This window comes from Meleagris gallopavo, chromosome 8 (assembly GCF_000146605.3).
Source record: "Meleagris gallopavo isolate NT-WF06-2002-E0010 breed Aviagen turkey brand Nicholas breeding stock chromosome 8, Turkey_5.1, whole genome shotgun sequence".
Lineage (NCBI taxonomy): Eukaryota > Metazoa > Chordata > Aves > Galliformes > Phasianidae > Meleagris > Meleagris gallopavo.
This window is the reverse complement of record NC_015018.2, coordinates 16,158,152-16,168,699: the sequence shown is the minus strand read 5'-3', so window position 1 is coordinate 16,168,699 and position 10,548 is coordinate 16,158,152. Positions and strand designations below refer to the sequence as shown.

Sequence of the window (10,548 nt, the reverse complement as noted above, 5' to 3'; positions counted from 1 at the left end):
AGGCAGCATTGCTAGCAAGTTAGAAAATGGTCTTCAGGCTTTTGTAAAACTGCACAGTCTCCTTGGGCCATAAAATTCTCCCTACTCTTTCACTTCCAAGCAAAACAAGGTGCAATTCTCCAGCCCCCACCAGGCCCTGGTGCCCCTGTTGATGACAACAAAGCCACCACAGGGCAGCGTGCAGCCACATTGCAGAATTGGCACCAATATATTTCCCCCCCAAAAAAACACCAACCTTGAAATTTAAACTTGGAGGCAAAAAGGTGCCACGTAGCCAGTGGTTCCACCACACATGCACACTCGCCTATTTGTTATAGCAGCTCATCTTGCTCTCTTATCCCCCACTGGGAACAATTGCATTCTATGTCCTAATAACAAAGCCAAATAGGGCTTGCTCTGTAGCAGCCCAGCAGGTCACCAAGCCCATGACTGCCTGCAGCCAGCCTTGGGTACCCCAGGAGCTGCCAGAAATTTCAGGAAGAACAGCAGCAGCTTAGGGCCACAACCTGTTTTCACTCACCCGAGACAGGAATGGTGTCTGAAACCTCTACTACAGCCCTGCTGCATGCTGAGAGCTGGGGAGGGAAGGCAGCACTGCCAAGCATCAGAGAAGCACCGAGTCAGAGCTGGGCACTGCCCCAACCCTGGGCATCCCAGGAGCCCAGCCAAACCACTGCTTTGCTAGGTTACACACTGTGTTGCACCTCAGCTGGAATGAGAAACACACACAGAAACAAACAGGGGCAAAGCCTGGAAATGCCAGCAAGGGCAGACGTGGCAGTGAGGTTACTCTCCAGCTTGCGGCAGCTCTGCAGAGCCCTCAGCGTAGGGCATCACCAGCAGGGCTGTGAGCCAGCGCCGTGGGAAGGTTGTGCAACTGCACCCAGGTGTGGGTTTGCCTCAGAGCCCAGAGTGAGTAAAAACACATGGGTATCACTCCACACCACATCCCTGATGGGGACAAGAGCATGCCTGCTCACGTTGAAATGAGAGGGACATTTTCTTGAGAATGAGCAGAGGTCATTGCTTCTACGAACAGCCTGTGCATGGCCTATTGCCTGTGTGCAGCTCCCCGAGCTACTGGCTGATCTTCCCGTGGCCCCAGGCACGCACGTCTGCTCCAAATTCTTCTTTTCCTACAGGATTAGAGGTTCCACAGTCATGGATGTGTTACAGGTGGAGCAGAGTAGGCAGTACGAGAGCTGTGGGAAGGCCGAGATGAGCTGCTGCCAGCGATCAGTAGGGGCCCAGAGGTACATGGAGGAGTGGCAGTGGTGACAAAAAGGGAAAAAACAAGGTTCAGAGACTCGCGTTAAACCAAGACTGGAGCACTGCTACGTGGAGGAAAGAACATAACTTTATTAAAAAAAATAATAATAATTTAGCTCAAACACAAAGAAGATTGCCAAGGGTTGAAAGAAGCAGGAAGAACGATATTTACCCACAGAACTTTAAACAGACCGATTTCATTCTCTTTTGAACAATACTTCCAGCGCCCCTCCCTGCCCACAGCTCTGCTCAGGTCCTCACCTGAATGAAGGAATCCTGGCTCTCGGGGCTCCTAGTAACAAGCCAGAGGAGAAACAGAACCAGCCTAAAACCAAATGCTATTCCAACCTCCAGAGTTACCACAGAGATGCAGAAAGAGAGAAGAGCAACACCAGCATTTAAACCAACACGCAATAAGAAGGGAACAGCTCACGCTCCTCCCTAGAAAGTCTCCCTACCCATGCCCCACTCCCAGCATCCTGGCCAAGTACTTCCACCCATGCCTGAATTCACATCCCCGCCCACCGGTGCAGTACACAGAGGTGTGCACATCGGCCTTCGCAATAGTCCTCCCTCCCCCCGGCTCTTCTCATCCAGACCCGCTCATCTCTCGCCTCTCGCTATGCCTGCGTGCCGTACATTTCTTGGCATGGCAGCAGCTCGTTTCACACTGAAGGGATGTGCCCTAGAACGCTCTGAGCCCTATTGCAATTTCTTCTGTTCTGTGAAGTGGCCTTTCACACAATTGCCATTCTGATAGATAGGGCTGGCCGCTTTCCTCCTGCACCACACCACAGACTTGTAGAGGACAAATCCCACGCTGGCCAGGCACAGTAGGAGGAGAGCCAAGATGTCCAGGCAGAAGTACTCGTACAAGGAGAGGTCGTAGACAGCGGGGCGGAGGTATGGTGCCCCATCATGACGGAGGATGTACTCCAGCCAGTACACTGTCCTGTTGAGAGCGTGCATCGGTGTGTCCAGGTGCAGGGCAGAGATGAGTTTAGCTGCTTTTCTGTAGCTGCAAGGGAAGAAGACAGGAAATTATTGTTCTGACAGGGGCTTCAGAGCTGAGAAGTGGCCTGATCCATCCAGAGGTGCCTTCAATGAGCAGGTGTTTCCTTGGGCCAGAGGCACATTTCCTCCACGATTTTTCTTTGTATCTGCTGTGAAAGCCACTCTGATGGCACAGAGCACGTTGCATGTTAGCAAGTCTACCTCAGTTCAAGTTCTTCAGTAGAGGGGCTGCTCAGTGGCTGCAGGCAGATCACTGGTATCTGAGGGCAGCCTGTGCCAGTATACCTCATCCAGCACCAGTCACATCTGGGACTGGCCAAATCTTTCAGCCTGCCAACTGCTAACACCCTTGCTACTTACTCTGAGGTCAGTAGTAGGGGCTGCTAACAGCTGATTTAAAAAAAAAAAAAATAATAAAGCTCTTGGATAGCACTTTAACCACTATTTGCTTCCGTCATATTAGGCAGTGGGTGCACTGTGTCACAGTGCCATAGCAAATCTCAGAAAGGCACCAGCCCTTGCACACAATCAGCACCAAGGATGAGCTTGATTCACCTGAACACCTTACCTGGGGTCAGTGATAACCGTGACAACAGCCTGGTAAAGCTCCTCTTCTGTCACACTTTTCCAGTCCATGAGGATACCCATGCCCTTCGCCTGCACTCTGGTCATGATGTCAAACTGATCCCCATAGAATGGGAACCCCACCACTGGCACACCGTGATAAATGGCCTCAAATATTCCATTCATCCCACAGTGGCTGACAAAAGCTTTCACATTGGGATGGCCTGCAAGCAGAGAAGCAGCAGCAGGTCAGTGCCTTCTTCACCAAAACAGGGCTATCGGTGGCTTCTTCAAGGCACGCATTTTGCATGTGATCAGTGAAAGCCAAACATGCTGAGCAGAGAGATTGAACATTAATCTTGGCAGCCCAAAACTTGGTGGACACAGTCAAGAGGATACAGCTTCAAAACAGGTGTTAGATGAAGATCATGTTACTTACGGATGATACATGCAACAAGTGAGAGATTTTGACCCATACAGGTGATGTTTTTCTTGTACATCTTTGCTGTAGTTTGGACTAAACTCCAGGGATGTTGCTAGCGGCATACACGTACACACGCACATACTCACACACACACTCACACACATACACCTTGCCTTACCTAGCAGGTCATTTTGGGGCAGCCACTCCATCATCAGTGTGTTCTCACCCGGGTTTCTTGGCTTCTGTCCGAAATATCTGTAGAGTGAAGTCAAGAACAAGATGGGAAAAGAGACGCATGCAATTACAAACTCAATCAGATCAAGAGAGGGAAAGGAAACTGTGATTTTCATCCAACTCAAGTTAAAAGGAATCCCTTGCCCTCCTCACCTCCACACCACCCGCTGTGGGAGGCGGGCAAACGCACCAGCCATCTTCTCCACCAGGTCAGTGGGAAGAGCTCGGATCCCAATGCCAAAGGAGACGACAACAACACCTGCATCTGCTGCTTCCACCCAGAGACGCAGATCCTGTGGGTAAAACACACACAGATGCCTTGAAATCTTGTTGGAGAAAGGCCCTCTCCCCTGCTGCCTCTGCCAGCAGAGAACAGCCTATGGAAAAAATGAAGCCAAATCCATCTCTTTTTAACTGGGGGAAGCAAGGAAACTAGGAGACATCAGCCAGTACAACTGCTGCAAAGCAGATGAAACATTCTCCTACATGCTGAGCCGGGCATCTCTCACTATGGATTCTGTCTGCTTTCAAGTTCCCCATGTATCAGCTCACCATCAGAAGCATTTTAGTGAAGTTTCTCAAAATGTCTTTGAATATGATACTTTCTTGAAACAAACAAACAAACAACACATTGTTTAAGAACATGAAGGGTAAAAAGAACACAAAAACTCACCCTGTTTTTGTGAAGGAGAAAATAGGGCGATTAAACCAGAATATTTTACTAGCAGTACCTAAAATGTTGAGTATCACAGGTATATAGGAGTTACAAAGCAGATTTTAGTGTTACTCTATGGGGATATTTGCCCTTTCTCAGGTACTTTGGGGACTTGAGCCTTTCTTTGCAGAAGAGTCCTAAACGCCACTAGCAGCCAAGAATCACAATTAATTCAAAAAGGGGTTTTGGTTTCTCACTTCTCTTGAATCCCATGTTTCCTTTTGAGCAACACAACTACTAGAATTGTTAAGGAAGAGGAAGTACAAGCTTGGCTTTGCTGGATAGCACTTCAGTGACTCACGAGGCAGAGAACTGCACTGCTCATTATAGTCAGGCCTACACATCTGGCTTTCAGAGATAGCATTAAAGTTGCTAAGGGAAGTTTGGTTGACCACCAAAGATTCTTAACTCTCAAATACGTATCTATATTCCACTGTGCCCTAATTAAAGGAACTTTCTACCATGATGTTTCAGATGAGGAAATAAATCCTTTAATTACATAACTCAGCTTCTGCAGAGATGGGAAATTCCTTAAGCTACACCTAGATCTACCGAGGGCCTCTCGTCTGTTGCCATCCCATAACCTGAGCATCAACCTGCCCACCTGCCTGCCACCACCTACCAACTGGCTCCGGACTTATCTCCATCACTCTTCCCTTGGGTGCCCCGGGCTCTGGAAGCCATGAAGTATATGAGTAATGCCACAGCAAACAACTCCCTTCTTTATAAGGCAGGCGTGTATGCGTCCAGATTGGACCAAGCTAATGTTTTGCAAGATCTGCAGGGCAGTCACTCTCTGACACAGATTTTGGAGCATCCTACATGAATTGCATTACCTGCACGATGTGTCACACTGGAAAGGGTAATGTGCAGCCATACTTATCTCGAGGACTTCTGATTCAAAGCACCTAATCTCACTTCCTCCTTTTAACTCCAAAAAGGGAATCCAGTGTCACAACTAAAGCTGCCATCATAGATCTTCCCAGGCATTTAATCAGGTGAAACTTGAATTTTATCTCTATTTCAGTCTATCAGTTGGGACAGCAGGACAACCCAACTGCCTCAGTGCTATTATCCAAGCCTATTTCCCCACACTGTTTGTAAAAGTGGAAAGCAATGAGCGGAATGGGAGACAGGTCCTTCTCCATTCCAATGCTGTCTTCATTTGGAGGCTTGTCGTTCTTAATTTGTTACTGGGGATAGAGAGGTACAGATCAGGGAAAGCCTCTGGGATGCCTGGGGAGTTTCCCTCAGGGCTGGTACTTATGAAAGAGGGAACAATACGTCTTGGTTTTGTATACTTTGGAACTCCACAGTGAATTTGATAAAAAATAAACACAGCTCTCCCCTATTTGTTCTTAAGGCTACATGCTTGTAGGCAGAAATACCTTGTGAGAAACTGGATTAAGGAAGAAATTCTGGATTAATTTAAGGCAGTGATGAAGCAGCAAAGACTGATTGTTCTTCCTACTTCCTCTTAAAATGTAGGAACAATTTACTTGTGAACTACTCCCAGAGACAATACTGCCATTACAGGACACATTGTTTTTACACTGATAAGATAGATGACTCCTACTTCAGGGTAGACAACTCAGTACCCTTCCTGCAGACCCACACTCCTCAGTGCTCCCAATCTCCTTAATGCATGCTGGCACCAAAACAGCCTCACAGCACTTACGTAGCTCTACAGAAGATTTGCACCACGTATCTCCCCAAGTTAGTAGGCAACCATGGCTCAAAGCTTTCCTGCACTTACCACTGGAAGAGGCTTTGCAGGCTCAGCAAGGATGCCTCCTGTGAAAATGACATGGGGCAGTGTTGGCCGGGGAAAGTCCAGCACCACATCATTACAGAGGAAGAAGAGGCTCGATCCATGGACAAGGTCTAGCATGGATATCTTGGGCTCCACCCCATGCTTCTCCATGAGATGTTCAAACTTGGGCAGGATGACCAGCTTTGTAGCCACACGAGTGATCACGTAGACTAGGAGATTCCAAGTCCTACCAAAGAAGCTCATCCTGTCAGTCATCAGGGAGTTGAATTCGGGGACATAGGCAATGGGGGAAGTGGCACCAATCTCTGCTGGAAACCAGAAACCAGTGGAGATCACAGCATATTTGACACCGAGGATATGAGCCAGGATAAAGCCACACATCTCATTGGGATCCACCAGCAGCAGGTCAAAGTGCTCATGCCGCAGTTTCTGTAGCAGGGTAGAGTTTCCCAGCACGAGGTCACAGTTTTCCAGGTACTTCTCCAAAAAGGAGAACATCTCCAGAGAGGTCATCTTCCCTTGGAAGACGCGCTTTATCTTCTCCTGCATCCATGCATCTGCGCTCTGCATGCTGAAGATGCCCCAGTACCTCTGCACGCGGAAGGCAGGCAGGTGGGCTTCTACATCCCGAGCCTCATGGAGCAGCAGCACGGGGTCATGGCCCCGCTCAGTCAGTGCCTCTGCCACGCGCATGAAGACTCGCAAGTGGCTGTCAAAGACGATGGTGGGCATGATCAGCACCTTGGCACAGCAGCACGGCTCCAGGCTGAATGCAGCCACTACAAAGAGAAGAGCAGCAGGGCACGGTAATACCTTCATCTTCTTCACTGCAAGGAGAGACATGTGCCATTTATATAGTATAAAAAACTCGGACGCACACTTGGACAATAACTTGGACAACTGGGCCTGCAGCTACAATCCAGAAGCTCCTAAGGTGGGAGAGGGGAGCAGCGAGGAGTTCACTAGAGGGAGGAGAAAGGAAAGAAAGCACAAATAAAACCAACAAAAATGTCAGAAATTCAGAGCCTCTTTTCTGTGCCCAAGAACAGGTGGGCAGAGAAGAGCAATCAGAGGAACCCTGCTGGGTCACAGCACCAGCTGGGGCACCTGCAACTCCATCCCTGTTCATCACTACAGGATCAGCATATTTCTGCCTGCCGAGACTTTGGTGGCCATGAACGCTCTCCAGGAGGCCTGCAAAGCCCAGCCAGGCAGCACACTCTGCCTTTATCACTGCAAACCACCATGCTTGGTGCAGAAAGGGTAGGAGAGAGCCCACACCTCAGCGGGACTGAGGTAGAAACCTCAACCTCAAGAATACAGGAGGGGACTGGGTGGAGAGCTGCCACCTCCCCAGTAATGGATCAGCTGTGGGAGATCAATGGAAAAGGCTGGAAAGGTGAAGCAGGTGCTGGAATATCCACACTTTGGGAAAGAGCAACCCCTGAAAGCAGTCCCAGAGACAACGTGCAACACCCAGGGCACACTGACGCCCCTTAGTCACACTCCTACAGCTGTCACCCCATTCCCAGTTTAGTGAAACACGCAGCGTTTCTCTTGTGTAAGGGGTGTTGCTACATCACTGGAAGCAAATGCGCCTCACCCACACCTCATATTATTTTGGGAGAAGAATTACATGATAATTATTTGGGAACAGTCTGAAGCAGAGCCATGTCCTAAGGACCCAGTTCAGACTTGCTGAGAAGGGGGTGGGGAAGGAGTTACAGTGGGAACAACTCTAAGTGGATGTAGGACACACACACTAAGCCTCAAAGGGGCTACAGGGATGTGGTGAAGCAAGATAGGAACCAAGAGAAGCACCATAAGAAAAGCATCCCATCCCTCTGCTAGCAGGAGCAGGCTGGCCAAAGCCAGCAGCACAGCTGCAGGCTCTGGGGCACTTCTCTGCACAGCCTGTGCCCTGAGAGGCACCTGTAGGCACTGGTGCAGCCCAGCCCTCTGGCTGCATGAGCACAGCTCCCACAGCCACCGCTGGACTGAAATCAAATGGTCTTCAACAAGAAACCACCGAACTGTGGGGCACTGGAGTGCAATCCTGCTGGGGGTGGATTCTCTGCTTCTGTGGTGTGGAAGTGTTGGGTTAGGGACTGAATACTGTGAGAAATAACAACGAAAGGAAAGGGAAAGGTTTGTGAGGAGGCAAAATACACTCTTCTCTTTGCATGACAGATGCTCAGCAAAATCACACAAACTGCACAGTTATCACTAAGAACCCAGGATGCATCCATTCGGGTTGAGATCAGCTCTGTGCTCTATGTTTGACAGGGAAGGACTTCAACATAATGGAATCTGTTACGTATCAGTGTAACTGAAGCAACCAACAGCCACAGCTCTAAAGACAGATGATTCTTTTTTGGGTGCTTTGTATTGGGCTGAAGCACTAAAACCTTCAGCAGCAAGCAGTCCAGGTAGATGCCCACAAAGAAAGGGTGACGAGCGAATACCCCATAACGAGAAAGCTGTGCTGTACACTTCTCCTTTCCCCTCCATTATTTTGTATTGCCTGGTTCCTGCCGAGGAGTGGGAAACCCAAATGCACAGGGCTCCATTATTTCCTCCTCTGCTTTCTAGTCTCCACTTCAGTCTTGCCCACAGTATGAAGAAGTATTTTTCCCTGTAAACTTCTCAGGAATTAACAAAGCACCAACAGGCATCTTCACCTGAGCGCTCTAAACTACTAGAAAAGGAAATCAAAGTTTGCCTCATCTGCTGGGCGTAATCCAAAGAAAACAGCACTATCTGCCACCACCAGGCTGATGGCAGCCACTCAGTTGTGGCTAATGGATGGAAACACAAGTCCCATGCAGGCAGGTGGCTAAGAGCAGCACAGCTGCTGCAGGACAGCATTGTGTTACCAGTGGGAGCTGCCCTGGGGAATTTCTGGTGAAAACCTAGAAGACACAGTGCTGAATAAAGCTTTATCTTGTTTTGTTGTTTTTATAATGCTGTTCACCTGCAGAATAAGCAGTGTGCAAAGGGTCTGCTCAGGGCAATGAACCTTCCTGGCATTTCCCATTTAACATTTTCACAGCAGCCACAAAAAGTTCAAAGAGTGAGCAAAGCCCACATCTCCCAGAGATCAGAGGGAGAATCACACCAGCAACCAAGCTAACAGAGCAACCAATGCCTTGCACCACTTCCACACGACAGCATCAGAAGCTCATCCTCTTCTATTTTGGATGGAGTGATGCAGTCCTGAATCAGGTCAGAACTTTTAGGATCTGGGGCCATTTCCAACAGCGTTCCTGGGTCATCGAGGTGGTACAAAGGAAGCTGTGCAGGCATGGCAGGAATCTGTGAGCCAGCAGCATGTTGGCAGCCTGTAGCTCACAGCAGGGAACCTCAGCACCAAACAGAACAGATGATCCTTAATAACCAGGAGGACAAATTAAACTCTGTGTGTCAGTTTATCAGGGCATCTGAAAACACATAGCTCCAAGAATTCAGACTAGCCGGTGGTGCCTAGCAGCACTTTGCTTTCCCTCTGACCGTACACTAACCCTGTCCATGTGAAGGGATAGGTTCTCCCACTCCATATGCACAGACTTCCCAGGTGCCTCCTGTCAGGGTTGGAGCCGCTCCGTAGCACTGCGTGCTTCACCAGCAGGCTTGTAGGAAGGCTCCTCTCTTGTTTGCAACATGGTTGCAAGACCAGAAGCAGCTGAGATGAGGTTCTTTGAGAGCATCAGGGACAGCCAGCCAGAGCAGTTCCCAAATATTCACGTGAGCCACAGATCTTATGAGCACACATAACAGCTCGGTGCACGCTTTGGGCTAAAAGAGGGTTGTAGGATGCTCAGGTTGAACAGGTTCCCAAGATTGTAGAGGGAAGCAGAGGGCCAGAGAGCAGAGAGCTTCAGAGGAGAGGTCAGAGGAATGGGAGGGTGAGAGCCTTCCCAGCACTGCTCTGTCATTTTGGCTCCTTGCTGTGAAGGAACACCACATTAAAAGGAAGAAGTCATTAAGCATCCCAGGAGGTTGTGCAACCTGTGTAGGAAGCACCTGGGATTGATAAAGCCCTGCCAGACGAGTCAGGCCACGTTTAGCAGAATTACAGAGGCACAGAAGCTGGAGATAAGACTCATCTTCTGTAAAATCATTGATGCCTTTACGTTTAAAAACAAAAACAACAACAACAAAAACTAACAAGAACAAAACACATCAAAAAAAGCACACACAAAAAGCCTACTTGGCTCTGAGGACACAGCAGGAGTGGAATGGAACCTTGCCGAGCTGCCATCAACAAGGTCTGGACTGGAGAAGGAGGAAAGGGAAGGTGCCCCTGAGATGCGGTCCCCGGGAGGAAGATGCAGTAAGTGGCACTGAGGCTCAAGCGTCAACGTATCCGGGCTCCGATCCGCACAGCGAGGCAGGCGCCCAGCCCGCGCCCTCCAGCAGGCGGAGGCGCTCCCGCAGCTCCTCATCCCTCCCACCGCCAGCGGAGCGCTCGGACACCCACGACGCGGCGCCGCCCCCGAGGCTCTCCTCATGCAGCCCCCCCGGCTCGGCACCCACCTGCACAGAGCCGCGGCC

The 10,548-nt window shown here is 49.6% G+C and overlaps 1 protein-coding gene across 2 annotated transcripts; it reads right to left on the bottom strand.

Annotated features, from left to right (window-relative positions):
- Positions 1–1,345: 1,345 nt before the first annotated feature.
- LOC100539821 (2-hydroxyacylsphingosine 1-beta-galactosyltransferase-like) lies at positions 1,346–10,542 on the bottom strand. 2 transcript variants are annotated; one of them, XM_019617597.2, is made up of 6 exons: positions 10,531–10,542; positions 5,977–6,821; positions 3,659–3,798; positions 3,450–3,526; positions 2,852–3,071; positions 1,346–2,287 (listed from the first exon to the last, which is right to left on the bottom strand). In XM_019617597.2, the coding sequence occupies exons 2-6, from the start codon at positions 6,811–6,813 to the stop codon at positions 1,972–1,974; spliced, it is 1,590 nt and encodes a 529-aa protein (XP_019473142.1). In that variant the 5' UTR covers positions 6,814–6,821; positions 10,531–10,542; the 3' UTR covers positions 1,346–1,971. The 2 variants fall into 2 exon arrangements, with proteins under 2 accessions (XP_019473142.1, XP_010712725.1); XM_010714423.3 differs by lacking the exon at positions 10,531–10,542 and adding an exon at positions 10,205–10,503.
- Between the last annotated feature and the right edge of the window lie 6 nt (positions 10,543–10,548).

What these genes read in the sequence shown, in the direction of transcription:
- LOC100539821 (XM_010714423.3), bottom strand. Translation starts at nt 10,439, where the DNA reads ATGAGGAGCTGCGGGAGCGCCTCCGCCTGCTGGAGGGCGCGGGCTGGG. An exon ending in CCACAGCGGGTGGTGTGGAG is followed by an intron (nt 3,527 to 3,658) that starts GTGAGGAGGGCA and finishes TTCACTCTACAG; the next exon opens with ATATTTCGGACAGAAGCCAA. An exon ending in ACGGTTATCACTGACCCCAG is followed by an intron (nt 2,288 to 2,851) that starts GTAAGGTGTTCA and finishes CTTCCCTTGCAG; the next exon opens with CTACAGAAAAGCAGCTAAAC.